This window comes from Xiphophorus hellerii, unplaced genomic scaffold, assembly GCF_003331165.1.
Source record: "Xiphophorus hellerii strain 12219 unplaced genomic scaffold, Xiphophorus_hellerii-4.1 PGA_scaffold_54__1_contigs__length_31237, whole genome shotgun sequence".
In the NCBI taxonomy this organism is placed as follows: Eukaryota; Metazoa; Chordata; class Actinopteri; order Cyprinodontiformes; family Poeciliidae; genus Xiphophorus; species Xiphophorus hellerii.
In genome coordinates, this window is record NW_022587629.1 from 2,724 (window position 1) to 27,690 (window position 24,967).

Consider the following 24,967-nt stretch of genomic DNA (forward strand, 5'->3'; position numbering starts at 1 on the left):
GAAAAAGATTCATATCCACTACCTAGGGTCGATGAGTCACTGGACCTAGTGTCAGGCTCCAACTGGTTCTCGTCTCTGGATCTTCGCAGCGGTTATTACCAGGTCCCCCTATCAACGAGTGCCAGACCAAAGACTGCTTTTTGCACGGGACGGGGACTTTGGCAGTTTAAAGTGCTCTCATTTGGGCTGTGCAATGCACCTGCCACCTTTTCCAGACTGATGGACCGGGTGCTGGCTGACATCCCTCGCCAAGAGTGCCTGGTGTATCTGGATGACATACTGGTCCATGGCACCTCTTTTGCAACGGCCCTGGGTTCACTCCGTCGGGTGGTGGAGAGAATTAGAGCAGCAGGGCTGAGGCTCCACCCAGATAAATGTCACTTCATGCAACAAGAAGTGACATTTCTGGGTCACCGGGTTGGAAGGGAGGGAATCAGCACGATGGAGGACAAAGTAAAGATGGTGGCAGAGTGGCCAATCCCCTCAACCCAGAGAGATCTTAAAAGTTTCCTGGGCCTGGCTTCTTATTACAGGAGGTTTGTGCGGGGGTTTGCAAGTATAGCGGCTCCCCTGTTCCAACTCCTCCAGAAGAACCGAGACTACGTGTGGACTGAACAGTGCCAGGGAGCATTTGACTGTCTGCGGCAAAGTCTGACTGAGGCCCCAGTGCTCGCTCCTGCTGACCCCTCTCTCCCTTTCATTCTTGACACGGATGCAAGTAACGTGGGAGTCGGGGGTGTCCTTTCCCAGTTGGGGGAAGAAGGCGAGAGAGTGGTGGGGTGTTTTAGCAGGGCCTTTAACAAAGCAGAGAGGCGTTACTTGCGTGACAAGGCGGGAGCTGCTGGCGGTGGTGCTTTCTGTGCGTCATTTTAAGTACTACCTGTGTGGCCTGCCTTTCACTATAAGGACTGATCACTCTGCTCTCCAATGGCTGGTGTCTTTTAAGGAACCTGAGGGTCAGGTGGCCCGGTGGCTGGAAGAGCTGCAGTCCTACAACTTCTCAGTTGTCCATCGGGCTGGAGCTAAGCACGCTAATGCCGATGCCCTCTCCCGTCGCCCTTGTGCTGCATGGGGATGCAGTTACTGTGACCGGAGGGAGAGGTTGGAGGAGGAACAGCTGCAACGGAGCCAGCCAGGATCATGTCGGGGTGACCCAGTAATCTGCAGGGAGCTGCAGGCGGTTGGCACAGACAGCTGGAGGCATCAACAGGAACAGGATCCTGACATCCAGCCTGTGTTACAGTGGGTGGAGAGACAACTGAAACCACCATGGGAGGAGGTGGCTGGGCTCTCGCTGGCAACTAAAGGATTGTGGTCCAAGTTTGAGGCTCTGTGTCTGGAAGACGGGGTGCTGCAGAGGGCATGGAAAGACCCTGCCACAGGTGAGGAGCGGTGGCAAATTGTAGTCCCCAAAGGCCTGAAAGACGTAGTCCTGCAGGCCATGCATGGAGCATCTGGGTCCGGACATTTTGGCGTCACAAAAACACTCCGCCGCCTCCGGCAGGGTTTTATTGGGGCCGGTGCAGGAGGGACGTGGAGGACTTCTGCCGCCGCTGTGACCTCTGCACAGCACGGAAGGGGCCGACAGGTCAGTCGCATGCCCTCCTGCAACAGTTTGTTGTAGGGGCCCCTATGGAAAGAGTGGCGGTGGACGTTATGGGTCCACTGCCACGCTCAGACAAGGGAAACTGTTATGTTCTGTCAGCTATTGACTATTTTACAAAATGGCCAGAGGCCTACGCCATCCCTGATCAGGAGGCAGAGAGAGTGGCAGATGCCTTGTTGGGGGATTTATTAACAGGTTTGGGGGTGCCAGACATTATTCATAGTGACCAGGGCAGAAATTTTGAGTCACGGGTTTTTTCTGTCATGTGCAGCCGTCTTGGCATCCAGAAAACAAGAACGACACCACTACATCCCCAGAGCGACGGACTGGTGGAAAGACTCCACCGCACCTTGGGACAGCAGCTGGCCATTCTCACAGCGGAGCATCAGCGGGGACTGGGACGAGCACCTTCCACTGGTGCTAATGGCATGCCGCTCAGCTGTACAGGACTCCACAGCGTGCACTCCATCGCTCCTCATGTTGGGGAGAGAGTTGCGCACACCAGCTGAACTGTCTTTTGGACGCCCTCCGGATGCACCTGCTGTTTCAGCTGGTCCTGAGTATGCCAGAAAGCTTCAGGATAGGTTGGAGACAGCACATGCATTGCTCGGAGACAACAGGAACAAGCAGGTGTGCGTCAAAAACGGAACTATGATGTAAGAGCTAAGGGCCGACACTTTACACCAGGAGAGTTGGTCTGGGTTTACAACCCTCGGAGAAAGAAGGGTCGTTGCCCGAAGCTGGACAGTCAGTGGGTGGGCCCCTGCAGAGTGTTGGAGCGCATGGGGGAGGTTGTTTACAGAGTGCAGATGCTCCAGAACAGGAGAAAACTAGCACTGCACAGGGACAGGTTGGCCCCCTACCAAGGCAGGGCTGCACCACAGGCCCCAGAAGGCCATCAGTCGGGGTCGCCGGTATCGCTACCAGCTTCTCCAGAAGCCATACCGCTGTTGCCGAATGATGTCCCAGCGATGCCGTCTGAAGCGCCGCAGGGAGCGCGCCCACAGCGGACGAGGAGGGCCCCAAGACGGTTTTGATGACTTTGTTTGTTCCCTCGTGGGCGAGGAACTCTGTAGTGGGGGGGTAGTGTAACGATTCTGTGTTTTAGTTCTGCTGGGGTTCATATGGTTATTTGTATTTGTTATAAGTTGCATTGTGATCCTTTCTGTTAGAGTGTTATGGGCTTTCCCTGTCTGACTCTGCTGGCTCCCACTCTCATGTGATAGGCCTGTCATGTGGGCGGGGGATAGGTGGAGCGGGAGTACCAGGACCGGAAGTGGGGGAGAGTTCAGAGGGGAGTTAGCAATGAAGCTAACAGTTGAGTGTGCCCGTTTGTTAGAGGCGTGAGCTGCAGCCTCAGGAATAGCAGCGTGTACCTATTTCTAATAAACCCTGTTTGGCGGGACTACAGCTGCGGTGTTGGCGTCATTACAGTATATTTTATCAATTTATTTTATTATTTATTAAATTTGTGCCTGAAAACATAAAGAAGATTGACAAGGCAAGACCCTATAAGAACATATTTTCTAAAACGCTTTACATGACTAGAAGGAAAAATAAAACAACAATAAAATCACATTGCAATGACAAAATGCAAGGATAAACAATGATGTACATCATAAAGTGAACATCATCATAAAGTAGACTTTACGATGTTCCAGGTATTATTAATCAAAGGCATCTCTAAGCAAAATGGATTTAGCCTTGATTTAAAAAACTGTTTAATCAGTTTTGCAGTTTTCTATAAGTGTGTTCCAGATTAGTGAAGTATAAAAACTGAATGGTGCTTTTATCATTGTATTTGATTAAAAGTATAGGAAGATTTTTATTTCCTTTGTGGATTCTAATTCATTCAAGAAGCAAAAAATAAATAAATACAAGCTTTACAGGCATAAAAGTGCTGTTTGTTGCTTCACATAATCCTGTCTATGCTTCTTCTTCCAGGAGCTGGAGCAGATCTTGACATGGCTGACTGAGGAAGGTTTTGCACCCGAGGCCTCCAAAGAGGCTCAGCTGGCTTTTCTGTGGCGTACCTTCCTTCACACACGAAGCTGTCTGGACAGTGTGACTAAGGATCTGGGAGCCAAACGCTTGCAACATTTTGCGGAGATGGCAGAGGTAGATTATCACTGCTCAGTTAATCAGCGCTGTCTGGGATTGTAATGATGAGCAAGGCGATCTTTTTGTCTGCAAGGTACGCAAGTCCTTGGAGCAGATCAAAATCTTCACAGAGCAGAAAGACGTTTTGGCTCAGGAGATACAAGATGAGAACGAACAACTCAGAAAGCAGCTGCTGCACCTCGTTTCACTGCAAGGTAGGACTTTTACTTGCACATTGTGTAAAAGTTTGAGTAATTATAGACAGTTGACGAAACCTCTGGCACATTTTCAGTGCTTATTTGTGACTGCAGTATGATATTACATAGGAATGAGCCACCTTCTCCCTTTTCTCTTATCTATTTTCTGTTCTTAATTAATTAAATGTAGCACTTTATTGATGCAACATGTGCTGCTTTTGCTATCAATATCTGACTTCATGTAACACCAAATCACCAAAACACTTTTAACCCCAGAAATATAATGATTATGAGTTAAAGTACATCCACCTCTCCTACTCCTTTCTTCCAGATTCCCAGATAAATGAAGTTGCTAAAATGTTGTACCAGCAGGGTCTCACTGAGCTGATTCACAGCTCCCCCAGTGAGCAGGTGGCGTATCTCCTGGTGGAGAGGGCTTCCCTGCTTGAGATGAATCAGGATCCTGGTGATGGAGACCCAGAGAGTCGACTGAGGACCCACGCAGAACCACTGAACCCCGTCATATGTCGGTTGGTGAAACAGTAGTACCAAAACTATTATTTTCGTGGTGTGTGGGTTTAATTTTTAAAGTCTTCACAGATAAAAACTGTCAAGGTAAAAAAGTGAGATTTATTGGAGTAGAATGTTTTTTCTATCTCAGTCCAGTCCAGTGCTGAGACTCTAATGAATTCTGCTGCACTGGTCTGCAACCTGACCATTATAAACATTTGTCTATAATGCTGATTAAGACCAAAAAGTGAGTTCACACCACACTGATTCTAAAGTCTCTGCGGAAGCGGGGGGGACGGGGGGGACATGTCCCCCCCAATATTGAAGCCAGGTGGATATGTCCCCCCCAAAAAATTGTACCGCAAAATATTGGATTTTGACATTTTTTTAACTAGCGTGCTTTTATTTTGAAGGCGCAGCATCGCGTTACGTCACGATACTCCCCCTCCCCTCTCTGAACTGCTGAGTGAGCACTCAGAAGGGAGGGAAACAGCGACACAGAAGTCAGAAACTTGCGAATGAGGTAAAATGGTCTGTCGGGAATGCTGCTATGAATATTGCTTATTTATAACGTCTTGTTGTCAGTTCACTTTCATATATAGGAACTGAATCTTTTTGGTTTAATCATCTTAGTCTTGGGATGATCACTCATCCAATATTTAACTGCTAACTTTCTCTAGACGTTTGCTACGCTAGCCAAAATGTCTTTTTTTTATATATATATATCTCATTTCAGTACAATGCCACCACCAACTAAAAGGCTGAAACAGCAGCAGGACTTACTCAGCTTTTTTAAAAGAGTAACGTCAGTGTGAGTAACAGTCACACAACACAAGGGCAACACCTGTGTTGCCCTTGTGTTGAAATTAGCCCGGTGGTTTTGCTTCGCCGAAATGGACAGATATTATACCTGCCGCGCTCCTGATCGTTAGTTAAAACCACAGGGAGAGTTAATTTTAATTCTTAGCAGCGGCTAACCAACAAATTAACTTCTGCACCTTTATTTCCTCAAATAAACTGCTGGCTCCTCTTTTTAGACTATAAATAGATTAACACAACATTGACAACTCTGTAGTTTTCTCTGTTCTGTACTGCAAACTGGAATTAAAGGCGCCATTTCTACCAAAGGTCTGGACAGACTGGCGACCTGTCTAGGGTGTACCCCACACCAGAACCTCCCGACCCCACTAAGGGACAAGGGTGTACAGAAAATGGAAGGATAGATGGATTTCTACCAAAGGTTTAGAATGCGTTTTTGAACCAGATGCTTCAAAGCGCCCTGTCCATAATTCTTCAACACACTGTCAGCTCCCTGTCAGAAAGACTTTAGTTCAGAGTCCATAAGATAATACTCTGAAAGGATTTTAATGGATTTATTTTATTTGCCTCTGCGATTAACTCTGCGCGTAAAGTCTGTAATGTGACAAATAAAATGTTTTGTTTGATTTAAAATTGGCCATGTTAGGCTCAAGAGCTGTACCTCATTTCTGAAACCATCTCATATGTTTAGGAGCAACAATGCAGGGACAGCACAAAGGAGACAGGAAAAGGAGAGGATAGTGCAACCAGGCTAGAGGCAGGAAGTCAGAGTGAGGGAGAGACAGGAGTGGAGCAACAGGTAAGATAGAGTAACTCATACGAGTAGATACTTCATGAGAGTCCACAAAAAAAGTTGAAAATTTTAATCTTTTGCTTGTAGTAAGTGTAGTTCAGGGGCATTGAGTGACATTGTAACATTTCCTTCTAGGGAGTTCAGACTAGGGACACACAGCTGAGAGACTCTGAAGTCAGTGGACAGAGAACAGAGCCAAATCAGCCACATCCAAAATTCATAGACCCTCAAGCTCTAGCCAACAGAACTTTACATTTCCAAGGAAAGTGGTACAAGGAATTTCCCTGGCTACATTATGATGCAGTGAAAAATGGCATTTTGTGTTTTTATTGCATGGCAATTTACCAGGACAAACTCACACCATTTGGTGCAAAATCCGAACCCGCCTTTATCACTTCTGGATTTAAAAATTGGAAAAAAGCATGCGAAAAATTTAAAGCACATGAAAATAGTCACACACATTGTCATGCTGTTTCTGTGACTGCACAAGAAAGTCATCCTATAAATGCCCAATTATCCAGTGCTTTGGCAACTCAGCAAGGTGACAATAGGCACTGTCTGGAGAAAATTGTGAGCTCCATAAAATATTTGGTACGGCAGGGACAAGCTTTGAGAGGGCATGACGATGATGACAGCAATTTGTATCAACTGTTAAAAAATCTGGCAGAAGATGATGCCCTTTTGGCTAAGTGGTTGCTGAGGTCTCAGAAAGAATACCTAAGTCCACAGATACAGAATGAAATCTTGTGTTCTATGAGCAATAGTATTGTCAGTGAAATAGCAGATACAATCAGAAACCTACCAATTTTTGAGTTTGCAATTATTATGGATGGAACACAGGACATTTCTGGGAAAGAACAAGAAAGCATTTGTCTGCGATACATTGACAGTGACATGAAGCCCCATGAAGAGTTTATTGGCTTGTACTCAGTTTCTGAAACAACAGGAAAAAGCCTTGCTGCTGTTGTTAAAGATGTGCTGCTCAGATTAAACTTACCAATGCATGGTTTACGAGGTCAAACTTATGATGGAGCAGCCAATATGTCTGGGAAGCATGCAGGTGCACAGGCACTGATAAAGCAAGAGCAGCCACTAGCACTTTTTGTTCATTGTGGAGCACACTGCACTAATTTAATTGCACAGAAAGCTTGCTTAGCCTCAGTTCTGATCAGAGACGCATTGGATTGGGTGAACCAGCTTGGAGTTCTTTTCTCTCAGTCAGGGAAGTTTAAGGCAATCCATGCAGCAACAGCACATACAGAGAATCCATCGTGCACTGCAATAAAACCCCTCTGCCCCACAAGATGGGCAGTACGGAGCAAAGCAATCAGAGATGTTTTGTCACAGTATGGGTCAGTGCTGGCTAGCTTGCAGGAGATGGCTTCTGGTGCCTCAAACACAGCATCCACTGCTAATGGACTGCTGGGGCAGTTTAGGAAAGGTAAAACAGTTTTGGGTCTCATCCTTGCCTCACCTGTGATTGATGAGCTTGAATGCCTGAGCATCTCTTTCCAGAAGAGAACTCAAACCATTGCTGGAATGAGGACTGCTGTGAAAGTTGTTCAGACTTCACTTAAGGCTAAAAGAAATCAAGAAAGTTTCAACACTCTGTTGAAAAGGCGATGGCTGAGGTTCAGTCTTTGGGTGTTAAACCCATCACAGTTACACAGAGAAGGCCACCCCCAAAACGCTTCACTGAAGGAGCTAAGACACATCAACCTGAATGTGCCAATGACCACTACAGAGGTGAATTCTTTAAAGTATTGGATGTTGTAGATGCACAGCTCACTGGGCTATTTAACCAGGATGACTTGCTGACTTTGCAAAAGTTGGAAGAGACACTTCTCAGTGGAACGATTGATGCTGCAGTCATTGGGAAATACCCAGAGTTGAATAGAGAGTTACTTTCAGTGCAACTTCCTATGTTTAGACTGAACTACTCATTTAGCAACAGCGCAGAAGCTGCAGGGATCATTGGTGGACTGCCTGGAGAGGTCCGTAGACTTTTTGGGCAAGTGGAAACTCTGGTTAGGTTGCTTTTGGTGGTCTCCGTTTCATCCTCTGAGGCAGAGAGAAGTTTCAGTGCGCTTCGTAGACTCAAAACGTGGCTCCGGTCTACAATGACTCAAAACAGGCTTAATCATGTTGCTGTCTGTCATGTACATAAAGATAAACTTGATTTACTGGACAAGAAGTCAGTTTGCAAGCAATTTGTGGCTGCAAATGAAAGGCGGAAAAAACATTTTGGCTCTTTTGCCTAAGCCAGTGTTTGCCATCCTTTTATGTTTCCGGCACATTTTTGGCGAATTATAAATGCATGGCTGTAAAGTGCAATTGTTCAGAAGCACAGAGGTGTTGATCTCTACCTAGGGTTATGTGGCCTATAATCTCTGTGCTAACTGCTTTTCCAACAGTTAAAGCACACTGTAATCAGTGAGTTAAAAAGCTTGTCTATTAAATGTGTATTTATTGTTGGTAAATATTTCTTCATTTTTGATTTGGTTTAATTAGTCATACAGTTCGACAAACTGAATAAGCATATTTTGATTGATTTTCTTTTCTTCTTTTACTTAATATTAAAAGTGTGAATAATTTGTTCACTACATTGTCTGTGAGGGCTCTTTCATCTCAGAATTTTGTTTAATCAAAGAGATGGTTCTATGGTCAGTCAACCTATATAAATTCATTTTTGACCATTATTGCAAGTTTGACAAAATAAAACATATCAAACTTTGCACTTGTGTGGCCTACTGAATTGTTTTTAATCCAACTGAAATATTTGATTTTCTAGTGTGTATGCGGACACTAAATATGCCAAGGGCTGAAGCCCTTGAAAGACATCTCCCTTTGCTTAATAAAAGACTCCAGTCATTTTGTTTGGTGATATGCTCACATCTTATGAACAAATGCATTATGTAAATTTTAAATGCATTATTTTTGCAAGACACAATTTATAAAGGAATAAAGTAAAAGATTAAATAGCCTTTTTTTTAAGTAGCGTACTTAAGATATATTTCTGTTGAATATTTACGAATCTCAGATTTCCGACATGTGTCCCCCCCAATTGTAAACTTATTCCTACGCCCCTGCTCTGCGGGAGTGACAAGTGCATTTTTGAACTAATTTTAAGGTGCTTTAATTGCTTTTTGAAAGTATTAATTAGTCATAGTCAAAATCCTCTGACTATGACGATTCAGGTCACATGAGAAGGATTTTTGTGACTCTTTCATGTAAAAACCTAAACTAAATGTTGAATTAGATATGCTGACTATGATATTCATCTTTAGAACATTTATAATTTTTTTGAAGCTTTATTTTTGTTTGGTTTTGTTGCATTTTTAATATGATCTAAGCCCTTTTTTTATTTTTGAGTCTTTACAATTTTATAAAACAAAGATTTTTTGTTCAGTTACCGGTAATATTTGTTTTTCTTACAATGAAGTAAAATCTTACAAATTTAGAATTGTAATATTTCTAAATTATTTCCTCTTTACAATACATACTTATTACATACTCTGTTTCCTCAATTTTACAATTTATATATTATTTAGTTGGATTTGCTTAGTAATTATTTTTACTTTATCTGTAGTAGACTGAACATTTTGTTTGCATAATTAATCTTAAGCTGTTAACCCCATTAAAGCACTTTGCATTGATTGATTGAATGATAGGTTGCAGCGGTAAAGTTGATATGTTTTCCTTTTTCTTGATTATTATATGAATAATTTCTGGTATTAATTGTAATTTTGCAGCCCACCCACAAGAGGTCCCCACGACCTTTACAAAGCTCCTGGAAGAAAATATTTGGACTCCATAAGACTTTGCAGAGCAAGCACACCTTCGTACCTGTATGTATACGAGCTTCTAACTGCAGTGCTAAGGAAACATGTTTAGCCCTCTTACAGACTTCTTCTGTTTTTGTTTCTGTGTTCCCTTTAAAAATGCGAGAAAAAAAATATCACACTAAGAAAACTTGTGTAAATACAAAATACAGTTTTCAAATTCTGATTTAATTTATGAATGGGAAACAAAACTATCCAAGCCAAGTCAGCTCAATATTAAAAACTAATAGCTCACTAAAGCTAGTACCAGGATTTGATGAGTGTTTGGAGGATTTTTAACATAGAGCTCGGTTGGTTTGGATAACTTTCTTTTCTCAGAACATTTGTCCAGTATTACAGTTTTTCTCAATTACTTTGGTGCATTTCTCAGAACAGAACTGTAATTCTCAAAGCTACTTGCCCAACCTTCGTATTATTGCGTCTCTCATGCACATCAAGAAAAGCAGTTTCTCATTTCTTTCAACCAGTTGAAATGCTTTGATATATCCATGAAAGTGATTATGTACAGTTCTCTACTTTTTCCTACCTTTTCTGTTGCTTATGTCATGTTGACTGAAATGTGTAGTTATCTCTTGAATCATCTCAACCTAAACAACATTTAAGCAAAAGTCTTAACATGCAAAGTTGTAATAATATGTTGGGCATATTTCTGTACATTTTCATTAGTCTTTTCTTACTAAGTCTGTCCTGAGTTGGTACATTGCTCCCAGGTGAATCCTGACGTTCTCAAAATGTGTGAGGCATCAGCTCAACCAAAGATCGAGCAATTTTCTGAAGTAGCTCAAAGTTGCATCTCATGAACCATCAACTGTCCGGTATATAGATTATACTGTATAGCTGGAGCACAAGACGATGTTACGTTTCTGACAATGAAAAGGCAAGGGACTGGACAGGATACTCTTGTATTGACAACATTACTAATCAGTTTGACTGTCTTATTTGTACTCGATGAAATAAGGACTTGTCTTATTGAGGCTTTGACGTGTTCACTGACACAGATATTTAATTTTGAGAAATGAGCTAAGGATTTTGAGAAAGACATTGGTTTTTGCAGGTAATCCATGGTGTTCTGTTTGTACAAACTGTTTTGAGAAATGTGTTTACCGTTTTGCAAATGTTGAGAATGATTCGAGAAATGCACCGAAGCGACTGAGAAAATCTGTAAAATATCTTTATTGATCTTGTAACAGCACTTTCATACTAAGCAGCATTGTATTCTGCATGGACTAACAAACTATGAAACTGCTTTTTTGTCATTTGGATGATCATGAAACTGACTTTGTGGGCATCTTCTGCATGCCAGTTTTTTTATTCTCTAACGTCACTCTTTGTTTTGCCTTTTCCAGTGATACTAATCTTGCCAGCAGCAGATAAACTTTGCATGACAGAAGTTCAAGGTCCAACACCACTCATGCATCTTTCTCCAGATCGTATCTCAAGGTGTTGTCTCTGTCTCAGCTTGTTTTGGATATTTTTACTCAAGTCTTTCTTTGTTATTTGCAAACATTTAAATTGCTTCAGATTTGTCCATTTTGGTAGCATGTGTCTTCATCCCCTTCCAGGGTGGGGGAGACACCTTTGGCCGGTGAACCAAGACGTTTGGAGAAGGAGTGTTCCCGACTGGAGCGGGATGTGGAAGAAGGTTCCCGCAGGTTGGCCATGGCCCACAACGAGATCCGGCATTTGAAAGATGAACTGGAGTCTGCTCAGAATTGGTCTCTGCTCGGATCAAACCTCTCTGCTCGCATGCAAATTCTTTTCTGCTCTCTTGGAAGAAAAAGTACCGTTGCCTGGCAACCTCTCAGCCAATAGAATAAAAGTGTTGTACTGGGTGCGTTTGTTTCCTTCAGTCTGAAATCCTGCTTTCGACTTGTGGCAGTAAAATTCCCCCATATTCTTCCACACTGATATCACTCATGCATGTCTTTATAGACATTTCTTTATGAACTTGTGGGCTGTCATTTTGAAACAATAGAAGGCAAATTGTTCCTACAAAGTTGGAACAATGGGATTGATCAAAATACCTAAGTGTGCAATGAAAACATTGAGAGAGGAGTCTGGGTGCTTGCAAGGGATATGAATATTTCTCCGAGTGCCAGTTTAAAAGTAAAAAACTTTTTTGAGCTTTATATCAAAATATTAATATAATATAGGAGCCAGGTGTGGTGAAGCAGGGAGACACCTAAAAGCTGCAGGACTGAAGTTTGACACCACGGTCTTAAAAAGATAGAAGCCCAATTTCAAGGCATCAAATTAAGTCATGTTTGGTATATACAGCATTTTTACAGCAACTGTAGCTAACACAGTTACTTGATTGTGCTATAAAAGACCCTATGTGCATGGAAAATACAAAAAAAAAAATCCAATATGGGCCTTATCTGAAGCATTCATAATTATTCTAAAATGTCTGATCTGGTCACTTTGTTCCCTGAAAAATTCAGACATGGGAAGATGAACAGGGCCTTTAGCCAGACAGGAAAGCATGATTTGTCCCTCTAAAGAGCCTTCTCCTCTGCTCCGGAGGCTGATCTGCATTCCCACTTGGTGACGTAGGTTTTGGATGCAGCTGCTCGTCCAGAACTCATTGTGTGTGTAGTTTAAATGATATGGCACATTTAAATACTCCTCTGCATTTTAAATCAAATATATTTTTTTTAGCTTGCTACTCCTGTAGGGTTAATATAAATAGTCATAATAATACCGGTATGATGTAAGCTAATTACAAATTATGCTAATTATAGCAGGTATGTTACACACGTAGCGTAACTGAGGAATGATAAAGGACAGTTGTAGTACACTAACGGCAAATTTACAACATAAGGAAAATAATACAGTATAGTTATTATAAATAGCATACTCAGATTAGTAAAAGTGTGCAACTGAGTTGAATAATTTTAAAAAATGCACAAAATGTGCATATGTCTAGATAGAAAAAAGTGACAGACTATTCACAAAACTCAGAAAAACTTTGCAAATATCAGCTGGAATGTGCAAATACCAGAAGGAAGCAGTGATGTTACAAAGTCTAACAGCTGCTGGAGCTGCAATAATGCTCCTTTGGGCTCCGATGCAGCAATCTGTCACTGAAGGAGCTCTGCAGTTCAGCAGCAGCTTCTTACTTGGGAGTGGGAGACAGTGATGTTACAGCAGCCAGAGTCCTACTGTCTCCCACCACCAAGTCAAGAGGGCATCCTAGGACAGAGCCTGCCGTGAGCCCCTCCCACGTCCCCGAGCTCAGACAGGTGGTCAGTCCCACTGATTCAGAAAACCTCACCTGCACACAGAGACCCCACCTTCAGGAATTAATGTTAAATATTTTCCATGTGTTGCTTTTCTTCTCTGAAAAACACACCAGCAATAAATCTCAGGCTCTGGAAGGAGTGAAGGGATTACTTCAATCCACAAGGGGGCGTCCTAAACTGTCTTACACTAAAGACTGAGCATGAAAGAGAATTTACCCAACCATAGATATTGTTTTAGCATAATGTAGAAAATATTTCAGTTAAACACAGAAAATTTACATTTTAACTCTATTTATGGTTTATGGTAGTATAAAAATATAATAAATAAGCTATTTGAGAGCTTATATTCTGTATTGCTCAATGAACTGAGAGACTGCTATGATTTTTCTCCTCCATGTACGGGAAGCACTGTGCTGCCATGGCAGAAAGTTATTAGGCGGTGTAGCCACACTGAACTGTTGTCTTGCCTGTTAATACACAATTTGATCGCTTCTAACACTGACGCTGTGTGCAAGAAGGGGATGAGCAGACTCTATTTTTAAGGAAGCTGAGATCCTTCAATGTGTGCAGCAAGATGTTGGAGACCTTTTATCACAGTGTTGTTGCCGGTGCCATCTTCTTTGCTGCTGTGTGTTGGGGAAGCAGCATCAGAGCCAGCGACTCTAATAGACTGGACAAAATCATCAGGAAAGCTGGCTCTGTACTGGGACTAAGGCTGGAGTCCCTGGAAACTGTGGTGGAGAGGAGGACACTGAAGAAGGTTCTGTCTATTATGGACAATAAACAGCACCCTCTCCACCACATAGTGGACAGACAGAGGAGCACCTTCTCACATAGGCTGCTCCAGCTATGCTGTCGTAGGGACAGATACAGGAAATCCTTCCTGCCACATGCCATCTCACTGTACAATAAAAGCTAAATCATTGTTCTGCACTAATCAGTCCAATTTTGCACAACTGAACTGTGGCACACTTGCTGTACATATAATTACATATACATATCTGCATTTTTTGAATCTTTGCAAGGACTGCTCTTAAGTTGTTTCTTATATTAACAGCATTTCATATTTTATTTTTATTTTTTATTTTATCTACAACTACTACTCAGTGGTAGTTGTTATTGTGTCTTAGTATTGTGTCTCTATGCTGTAACTGTGAAGTAATTTCCCTGCTGGGATGAATAAAGTACTTCTATTCTATGTTGTTTTATGCAACCTCTGCACGTTATCAGTTCAGCTTTACTGCTACTTTAAGTTGAATGTTTTTTCAAAACACATTAGAGAAAATTGACAAGTGGAGGAAAATTCTGTTTTATTTTGCAGTTTCACAACTTTCCTTAAATAAATGGTTAATAGTTAAGTAAGGGACTTGAAAGATAATAAATATGGTTGAAACTAAACGATTTTTGACAAAAAAGTTGATCTGACAGGTGGTTTCACTGAAGGCCAAGCGTCTCTGTTTCTGTAGAGATCGCAGTTGAAGTTGGTAGTAATCTGCACAGCTCTGGATTCTGACTTTATTAAAATAAACTTTTAATAAAGTTTATTTAGTTCAGAAATATCAAGATGACAAAAAGTTCATAATTTACATTTAAATTAAATCCAAGCTGAACATTTAATTAAGATCTGTTGAGTTATATTTGCAAAAAATAATCAAAGATAAAGAAGAATTTATTTTACAAAACATTACTTACATTTTTTAAATAAGCAATTTGTGAATAAACTTATATTATTTAAAGATGGATCAAAAGACAGATCTATGAACAGTGAAGAGTTTTAATAAATTAATGGCACACTTAAATAATTATTACATAAGTTATTTATTATCATTTGACACTCTTCACTCTCCATAAGAGTCAGGACATACTGGAGCAGCAGTTTGGTATTTAGCTTTGAAAATATAAAAAGCACATTTATCCCTCTTATAGTTTTAGGGTTTGTCTAATTTTTCTAAAAATGTATTAGTTCTTAGAAAAATGTACATTTTGAAAACTTAAAAAAAATCAGTCCTACATTATGAAAAATAAATGTTACATTGTTCTGTTTCTCTAAATTATTCTACAAATATATTAGCGATAGATTATGAGTAAAACATAAAGTGCTATTAACATGAGTTTTATTAGAGGTTTAAATTTGCACTGTTCCTTTGCAGTTGGGCAGGTTTTATAGGTTTAGTTTTACCTTGTGTTTGCGCTGGAAAATTTAAAATCTGGCAACAGTGGCGAATGGCGCCATTTTTTGTTATCAATGAGCGTGACGCGCATGCGCCATATAGGATATAAAGATGACGCAGTTTCTACATGAGCGTTTTTTAAAAAAAAAAAAAAAAAAAGATCCTGCTAGCACTTGACTCCACGGACACGGAACTGTCAGTCTGACATTCATGAATTTGGGGACGTGGATTTAACACGATGTTCTCTGATCTCCCAACACGCGGAATCCGAGTGGACGCCAGCCTAAAGACTGAAATGTTTGTGGATCCGACTGAAATCGTGTCGGTGTTCGACGAGGACTAGTTTGGCGTCTTGTACTTGAAAGTAGGCCAACGAGCAGGCCGCAGTGACGCCAAGCAGGCCGCAGTGACGCCAAGTTTGAAATCGCTGCGTTGGTTATTCGGTAAGTTATTTTCGGAACCTTATTCTAAGTTTTTGTCTTTTACCACCGAAGACGTTGGTGAAGTAATTTTTTGTGTCCAAACAGAGCAGCACACAAGGAGAGACCTGACCGCGGCCTCTCAGCGGCGGTTTGTTTGGTTGTTGGCGTCCCTGAAACATCTGAGATAAAATGGCAGCTGGAGCTGCCAGCTGATCGATTATGGACATCGAGGCCTACTTGACCTGCGAGGAGGCTGCAGTGAAGGCTAGTAGGCTGCTGGAGTGCCATGTTTGAAATCGCTGCGTTGGTTATTCGGTAAGTTATATTTCGGAAACCTTACTTTTAGTTTTTGTCTTTTTCCATCGACGACAGGCTCGGCTACAGACGAGTTTAACAGGGGGGCTAAGCTACGGCAAGCCGTTTCAACTTAAATTCGGTTTTGCCGCCCTTACGTTCCAGATATCTCAAATTGTTTTATGACTAGACGTTTTAGCGATTTAAGATATCTCTAATTATATTTTGACTTAATAAAATACCTATTTGATATATCTCTAATTACATTCTGACAAGTCGAAATGACGTCAGATTTATCATAGAGTTGTATGGAGACTTCAATTCAAGATATCTACAATGAATTACTAACTATCTGAAATGCACACTTCAGATATCTACAATCAAATTATGACTAATCATAAAGTAAATTCGAGATATCTCGAATTTAGTTTTGATTAGTCATAATTCTAATTAAAGATATCTCGAATGACAACAACATTCGAGATATCTTACATTTATTTTTGGATAGGAAATATGTAGTTTTGACTAGTGAAAACTAAATTATAGATATCTTAAAAGCAAATAATTGCTAGACAAAACTAAATTAAAGATATCTTAAATTGTAATTTTGACTAGTCAAAATTCTTTTTAAGATATCTCTGAATGATTTGGAGATATCTTGAATTACACAGCTTTTCTATTTAAGATATCTTAAATTAACATTCTGACTAGTCAGAATGACATTAACTGATATCTTGAATATATTATGTGTAGTCAAAACGACCCTGACTTACGTGGCAATTTGAAAGTTCAATAAAGCAATGACAAATAGAAGAAAAAAAAAAATAGAAAAAACATTTCATATGTTGAAAATGCTTTGACAATAGCAATTTTAGCTTTTCAAAGCAGTTTTTAAGTGCATTCGGTTTGTCGGAAACGAATAAACAGGAAATTCTTTGCAGATTTGAGAAGCAGTCTTATAGTTGATGAAGTTTTGAGTTCTCTGCATATCCAACATGGCCGAGCTCTTTCTATGTTGTGGCATTTATCGACAATTTTGTGCAGGAAACATAAAATTCTGCAGGCAACTGTTTGGACAGCACAAAGGGGCTTCCACGCAATTCTTAATTCAGATATCTAAAATTGTAATTTTGACTAGTCATAATTAAGTTAAAGATATCTTAAATTGTAATTAATGACGGAACCAGTGTCGTAATTTGAGATATCTTGAAAGGAATTTTGACTCGTCAAATGTAATTGAAGATATCTCGAATTATTATTCTTACTAGTCAGAATGTAAATGCAGATATCTTAAGTTACCGCTCCAGATAGTCAAAATGTAGTTTTGTCTAGTCAAAATGCATTTTTAGATATCTAGAACGTAATTACGGATAGTCAGAAGAAACCGAATTTATGTTAAAACGGCTTGCCATATATCATCGGCTTATTCTGTGGGTGTAAAATGAATCTACTTAAGCAATAATATCACTCAAGTAAAAGAAAAAGGTACAGTGCAATAAAACTGCTCCAAGTACCTTTCCTTCCCCCCCGCCCCAAAAAAAAGCTACTCGAATGTAACAAGTACTTCCCACTTTTGAACATAAACAAACACCAGTAGCCTACAGGCTGCTTGTTAACAAGCTTAAGGTGCTGTGTTGATATTAGCTTGTCATCTCTTAGCTAACATTACCTGCATCCAACAGCATTACTCAACTTAGTCGGTTAGTTTGAGGGGAAAACCGTGCAAAGGTCTTTGCATTTTGCTGGTTTGCTGCCATGATTCTAACACACGTGTGCAGCTCTGCACAGCAGCAGCAGGTCGAGATCTCCTGGAGCTGCAGGCCGCAGGATGCAGAGGTAATGTTCACACTGTAATCCACCATTTCTTATTTACAGGTTTTCAGCTCCTTGTTTTCCATCTGGAGAGGATCAACTGGAACCTGTTCAGTGTTTAAATTTGTTTTTAACCCATTTTCCCTCCTAGACTAAGCAACTGGTGGACTTTTTGTTGCAAATAACATTTTTTTTCTTCTCAGATGAAGCCACCACAGGAGCTTCTACTACAACTAACTCCCTTTTCTCCTATAGAAACACTCCTGAAGCAGCTCTTTTTTTTCTGTCTCTTTATTCTTCCTGTTAAAGGGAAGTCTTTCTTTTTGGAAAGTGTTAAGCTTAAGCTTTTATAACTTTTAGCCAATGTTTGATGGCCGTTTTTTTTTTTGAAATCTTCCTGTTAACGGGAAGATTTTTTTTCCTCCCTGTCACCACATGCATCCGCAGTATCTATGGTGGTGAATGATAGTTTTGAGGTCATGGTTGAGAATTTAAGGCCTTCTCAGCACCACACGGTATGTGGACCGGGAAGCTATGGTATGTGGACCGGGAAGATATGTATATGGACCGGAAGATATGGAAGGCCATCAACAGTTTTTGTTGAGATGGAACGACGACTCAAGACGCCAGAAGGCCTCGGACTGAAAGGTAGGTAGGAGTGTGAATACAACGCCAGGAAATGTGGTTGGGTACTCAAGGGCTATGAAGTCACTCGGATGAGTTTAAGGTATTAGTTACAAATGAGTACAACGAAGGGGTTGATCTATTCCAGGCACCATGCTCACTCATGAAAAACACTGTAGGCTATGTTTAACTTTTGATCTTGGTTACAAAAGGGGTTACCCTTGGTAACAAAAGGTTGTGTGTTCGGTGTTTTTCACATACAGTTCGGTCGAGTGTGTGAAAACAAACCCTACAGACGGGTAAGCGTTAGTTACCTTTCGGTCGGGTTTGTGTGAAAACGAACTCTCCCGACGGGTAAAGGGTTGGTTAACTTTCGGTGGGGTTTGTGTGAAAACGAACTCTCCCGACGGGTAAAGGGTTGGTTGCCTTTCGGTCGGGTTTGTGTGAAAACGAACTCTCCCGACGGGTAAAGGGTTGGTTACCTTTCGGTGGGGTTTGTGTGAAAACGAACTCTCCCGACGGGTAAAGGGTTGGTTACCTTTCGGTGGGGTTTGTGTGAAAACGAACTCTCCGACGGGTAAGGGTTGGTTACCTTTCGGTCGGGTTTGTGTGAAAACGAACTCTCCCGACGGGTAAAGGGTGGTTACCTTTCGGTGGGGTTTGTGTGAAAACGAACTCTCCCGACGGGTAAAGGGTTGGTTACCTTTCGGTGGGGTTTTGTGTGAAAAACGAACTCTCCCGACGGGTAAAGGGTTGGTTACCTTTCGGTGGGGTTTGTGTGAAAACAAACTCTCCCGACGGGTAAGGGTTGGTTACCTTTCGGTGGGGTTTGTGTGAAAACAAACTCTCCCGAGGGGTAAGGGTTGGTTACCTTTCGGTCGGGTTTGTGTGAAAACGAACTCTCCCGACGGGTAAGGGTTGGTTACCTTTCGGTCGGGTTTGTGTGAAAACGAACTCTCCCGACGGGTAAAGGGTTGGTTGCCTTTCGGTGGGGTTGTGTGAAAACGAACTCTCCCGACGGGTAAGGGTTGGTTTACCTTTCGGTCGGGTTTGTGTGAAAACAAACTCTCCCGACGGGTAAGGGTTGGTTACCTTTCGGTCGGGTTTGTGTGAAAACGAACCCGGCCGACAGGTAAATGCTTGAAAACTATTGCAGTGACAACAAAATCCCAGCGACTGATGGGGGAGAAAAGTCCTCAAGTGACCCATCCACTCCCCGACTGCTCCCAACAATGGCCGACGGAAAAGGCCTTCGTCTCCCCCACTGCTGATGGAGACCTCAGTGACCCTGCCATCGAGCTCAGATATCTTCTTCAAGAAATGCTGCAGGTATTTTGCTGTTATTAGAGAGGTATTTTGAGTATTTGAAAATGATGACTTTCAGAGAACGGGTTTTGACCTTAAACTTGCACCTGTCTTGTTGTCCTTTTGTCCTTTAGGAATTCTCCTGGATCATCTAGTTTTTCGTCTCGGATTCGACCTTCATCGGATCCCCATCATCCAACAGAAAAGGCCCTCGTCTCCTCCTCCAACCCCCTGCTGATGGATGACATTAATTATCCTATCATCAGTGTCGGCAATCTTCCTCAAGAAATACTGCAGGTATTTTGCTGTTTGATATTTACAAGTGTGAGTTTTTGAAAAGTGACATTCATTGAGTTTGCTAAAGAGTTAAACTGCACCTGTCCTGTGTTGTCCTTCAGCAACCCTCCTGGATCATTGCCCCAACAACAACGAAAAAGAACCTTAATGCCACCTGGTGATGGATGACCCTCAGTGACCCTGCCATTGGGCTCAGATGTCTTCCACAAGAATGCTGCAGGTATTTTTGCTGTTATTAGAGAGTATTTTGACTATTTGAAATGATGACTTCATAGAACGGGTTTGACCTTAAACTTGCACCTGTCTTGTTGTCCTTTTGTCCTTTAGGAATTCTCCTGGATCATCTAGTTTTTCGTCTCGGATTCGCCCTTCTCGGATCCCATCATCCAACAGAAAAGGCTTTCCTCTCTCCTCCAACCCCTGCTGATGGATGGAGACATTATATTACCCTATCATCATGTCGTGTAATCTCCTCAAGAAATACTGCAGGTATTTTTGCTGTTGATATTACAAGTGTGAGTTTTTGAAAAGTGACTATTCATTGAGTTGCTAAAGAGTTAAACCTGCACCTGTCCTGTTGTTTGTCCGGTTGTCGTTCAGAAATCCACTGGATCGTCTTTTTTTTTTCTCTTGGATTTTGTACTTCATTGCCCCCACCATCGACAGACAGAAGAAAATAACTGGAACTTGAAACGCTTATCAAAACGGACTTCAGTTATCTTTTTTTTTTTTTTTTTCTTCCAAAACTGGATCAAGTCTTCAGTCTGGGTACTTTGGCCTTCTCTAGCCATTCTCTTTTTTTATGAACAATTTTGTTTAGTTTTATTTATTTTAGATATGTTTAAATGTTAGAATTTAATGTATATTGATGTTTGAGGGTGTGTTTTTGCATCATTTTAGCGTCGTTACCATGGTTATGGCATTTATTATGAGTAGGCTTAGACTGGTTTATTGTGATCTGTCTGTATTTATGCTTTTGTCATTTTCTTTTATATAATTTATTTTCAACTGCTTTTGTTTTCTCAGTTATTTTTCTTTCCATAGGAGCTACACCTGGTCTCCTGTTCTGACTAGCTGTGGTTGCTTCCTGGAAAAGGTCATTGGCTGACATGATGCTGCCATCACCTAACCGTTCTCCCCTCTCCTCTTCCTTTCCACGAACATGGAAAGTTCTCCTGATCAGTTGACCTGTTGTTGTGTCTTGCTCTGTCTTCTCTCAGCTCCAGTCAGTCATGGCAGATGGCTGCTGATACTGAGCTCGGTTCTGGTTCTGTTGAAGATTTCTTCCTGGTAGAGCGGAGTTCTTCTGCTGCACTGTCGCTACATGCATGCTCTGTATTGGGGACTGCTGTAAAGTCAACAACTCAACACCAGCGATTTGCTGTCGCCCCCTGCTGGTCAGATGGAGTGAATGCTGTAAGTAACGACTCCATACAATTTGCTGAGTTTAGTTTGGTACAAACTTGTAGAACTACTTAATAATCAACTGAGCTTATAGCATTAGCAATATGAATACATGTGATTGAAGTAAAATTACTTCAAAGTGCTTTGAGATGACATTTTGTTGTGAATTAGCAATATATAAAATTGAACTTTCAAACTAATAAATGAGCCCCAAAAATAAACAATATAAAAAAACAAAAACCCCAACAACCAATACAAGAAAGTTTCAAAACCCCCAAAATAGATACCAAAACATTCAAAACCCCCCCAAAAATAACAAAACATTCAAACACCAAAATAGATACCAAAACATTCAAACCCCCAAAATAGATACCAAAAACATTAAAAGCTTATAATTATAACGCTAATTTCACAACGATGTTGTTGTCGAGGCATTTTATAAAAAGTCATTTCAATTTAGTCAGATTACTATTGATCCAAGTTATCAATTCATTAGGTTCACTTAATATAAAGTAGTTTAAAAAGTTTGTACCAAATAAACCCAACAGACTGTATGGATTCGTTACTTACAGCATTCACTCCATCTGACCAGCAGGGGGCGACAGCAAATCGCTTGTGTTGAGTTGTTGACTTACAGCAGTCCCTAACACAGAGCATGCATGTAGCGACAGTGCAGCAGAAGAACTCCGCTCTACCAGGAAGAAATCTTCAGCAGAACCAGAACGAGCTCAGTACCAGCAGCCACCTGCTATGACCGGACTGGAGGTGAGAGAAGACAGAGCAGAGACACAACAACAGGTCAACTGATTAGGAGAACTTTCCATGTTCGTGGAAATGAAAAGGAGAGGGAGAACGGTTAGGTGATGGCAGCATCATGTCAGCCAATGACCTTTTCCAGGAAGCAACCACAGCTAGTCAGAACACCAGACCAGGTGTAGCTTCTGTGGAGAGAAAAATAACTGAGAAAACAAAAAGCTAAGTTTCTAACTAAGTTTTTTAGTTAGAAAAGGTTTAGTTTCTAACTAAACTTGTTGTTTAGTTAGAAACACAAGAGCGCCACCTTCTGGCCTCTCTACAGATCAGTTCAGGTCAGAGAATGGAACTGTTTCTGTCTTTGTTTTTCCCCTCCGTGGGCTGCCACCTTATCGTGGTGGAGGGGTTTGAGTGTCCCAGTGATCCTAGGGCTGTCGGAGGCTTCATGCATCTATTTGGGTTGGGTCTGCCGGGGCAAACGGTCCTAGGTGAGGGATCTGACCAAGAGCAGCCCAAAGATTGCTTAGAAATATAGATACAGTGTTCCTATTTAGAGATGACGATATAGACAGGGTTCCCGCTTACCACCAGAGCTATAGACTGAAGTCAGTTTCTCCAAGTGTTTTATCACCCTGGCGGGGCCACCAGGCTTTTTTCCCCCCCCCTCACCAAGCTTTGGGTTGTTATTTTAGATGGGGATTTTCTCCACCAGTGATGGTAAAGACAGATTAAAGTAAAGGTTTATAGTTAAGACATTGAACTGACTGAGGAGTTGTGAACCAATTGTGCCGTCCCATCAGTTTTCCGTTGGCTTCACATGCTGTTATTTCTGAGTTTTGATTCCTGATCCTGCACCTCAGACTTTCTGTAACTTGACATTTATAACCGAAACACGCAGCAGACCGCTGATGTAAGAGCAGCTCTTCCACTGGACTCAGCAGGTTTTCTGTAGGAAACCCTGAAAGTTTTCCCAGCTGTCGCTTCCTGATTGTTGACTTGAAACTTTCTTGGCAATCTTTCTTAAGGAATGCTGCAGGTATTCTGCTGTTTATTTAAGTAATATTTAGAAGTTAGTTTTTGAAAAGTGGTGATTATATTCTGAGTCGTTAAAGGGCTTGACCTAGAACCTGCACCTGTCCTGTTGTCGCCTTCCTGTCCTCAATTTCCATTTGCTTGATTTGTTTCTCTGTTTCTACCAAAAACTGGATGAATAAAGTCTTCAATCTGGTGTTTTGTTAACAAAATTGTTCTTTTAAAACAAGGTTTAATTGAGACCATGCACTTTATAATTCCTTTTATTTTGTAGATTCTGTTTATGTATTTAGGATATTCTAAATGTCTTCCAGTTCCAGTGTTAAATGTTCATTAGAATTTAAAGTTTGAGATGAAGAGGACTTTTTCCCTTCAGTCTTCCACTCAGAAGCTTCTTTCTTCTCAGTTTGGTTTTTAAAGTTTTATCTTTGGGGCTTCCGGTTTGCCATGCGGACAGGTTAGACGTAGCAACGGACTGCTCCGGAAAAATCCAGACTTTTAACTAAATTCACCCCACAGAAAACTAATTCTACGCCGCCTATCAATACAAAAAACATTCTTGGCAAGTATTTTTGATTATTTGCGCACTAGAGATGGCCTGTAAGAGCGCGAAAGGAAGTAAGAAGGAGGACGCTAGCTTAACGCTAGAGGCTATCACCGCACTTTTTCAGCAGCATGGTGAGGATCTGAAATCTGAGTTCAAGTCTTCTGTCAAGATGCTGAGCTCCAAGCTAGACCAGGTGCGGCAGGCCCTGGAGGAACAGGCAGAGCGTATCTCTTCCTTGGAGCTCGCAACAGAGGATCTGGGCCAGCGAGTGGCTAGTCTCGAAGACTCATGTGCTGCTCTCCGTGAAGACAACGCTAAGCTAAAAGATAAAGTGACTGACCTAGAGAGCCGCAGCAGACGGCAGAATATTCGCATCCTCGGTCTGCCCGAAGACACTGAAAGTGGGCGCCCTACTCAGTTTTTTTCCAACCTTCTCTGTGAGCTATTTGGGAAAGAGGTGCTCCCATCTCCACCAGAGCTCGATAGAGCGCACCGTTCTCTGGCAGCCAAACGGCCCGCAGGACGTCCTCCCCGCCCGGTGATCCTTCGCCTGCATCGATACCTGACTAAAGATCTCATCATTCGGGAAGCCAGGAGGAGAGGAAAGCTCGACTACAAAGGTGCGTCTCTCCGTATTGTGGAGGACTACAGTCCAGACGTCCTGGCCCAGCGCGCAGAGTATAAGGGCATCATGGCGGAGCTCTACAAACGGGGCTTGAAGCCGGCTCTTCTCTTCCCAGCCCGTCTCCGCATTACGCAATCCAGCGGTGCCAGAAAATTTTTAGGTTCTGTGGAAGAGGCTCAACAGTTCATCAAGAGGCTTCCAAAACCACAGGAAGACCAATAAAGGAGCAACGTTTTGCCGAGGGCTTTCTTCAGAAACACAGGCAGGCTGCTTTTCCTCAGGACGCAGTAGGTACTGTAAAAATAGACTTGTCATATTGCCGTATTTCCAATGGACTTTTTCTGGCCATCCTTTTGGCTGGTATTGGACTTAATGAATGGAAGGGTAGCTCTATCATTCCATTTCTTGTGGTTGCCTCAATTTGTATTGCAATACTACTTTCCTATGGTGTTTACGACAACCAGTAAACTATGTCTCAAAATCTATATCAATGTGGGGGGGTCTATACTACTTCATACCCACTAGGAGCAGTGGTTAGTTTGCTATAGAAAGTTCAGTTTTTTTTATTCCAA

General features: G+C 41.7%; 1 protein-coding gene across 1 annotated transcript; it reads left to right on the plus strand.

The window, feature by feature from the left end:
* Positions 1-2,218: 2,218 nt before the first annotated feature.
* LOC116716421 (zinc finger MYM-type protein 1-like) lies at positions 2,219-20,195 on the plus strand. Its single transcript, XM_032557253.1, has 8 exons — positions 2,219-2,636; positions 3,551-3,724; positions 3,801-3,921; positions 4,235-4,433; positions 4,827-7,656; positions 11,430-11,582; positions 19,872-20,034; positions 20,136-20,195. The coding sequence occupies exons 5-8, from the start codon at positions 6,359-6,361 to the stop codon at positions 20,193-20,195; spliced, it is 1,674 nt and encodes a 557-aa protein (XP_032413144.1). The 5' UTR covers positions 2,219-2,636; positions 3,551-3,724; positions 3,801-3,921; positions 4,235-4,433; positions 4,827-6,358.
* The last annotated feature ends 4,772 nt before the right edge of the window (positions 20,196-24,967 follow it).

What these genes read in the sequence shown, in the direction of transcription:
- LOC116716421 (XM_032557253.1), top strand. Translation starts at nt 6,359, where the DNA reads ATGGCAATTTACCAGGACAAACTCACACCATTTGGTGCAAAATCCGAA. An exon ending in TTGAAAAGGCGATGGCTGAG is followed by an intron (nt 7,657 to 11,429) that starts GTTCAGTCTTTG and finishes ATCCCCTTCCAG; the next exon opens with GGTGGGGGAGACACCTTTGG. An exon ending in CTGGAGTCTGCTCAGAATTG is followed by an intron (nt 11,583 to 19,871) that starts GTCTCTGCTCGG and finishes TTTGTCCTTTAG; the next exon opens with GAATTCTCCTGGATCATCTA.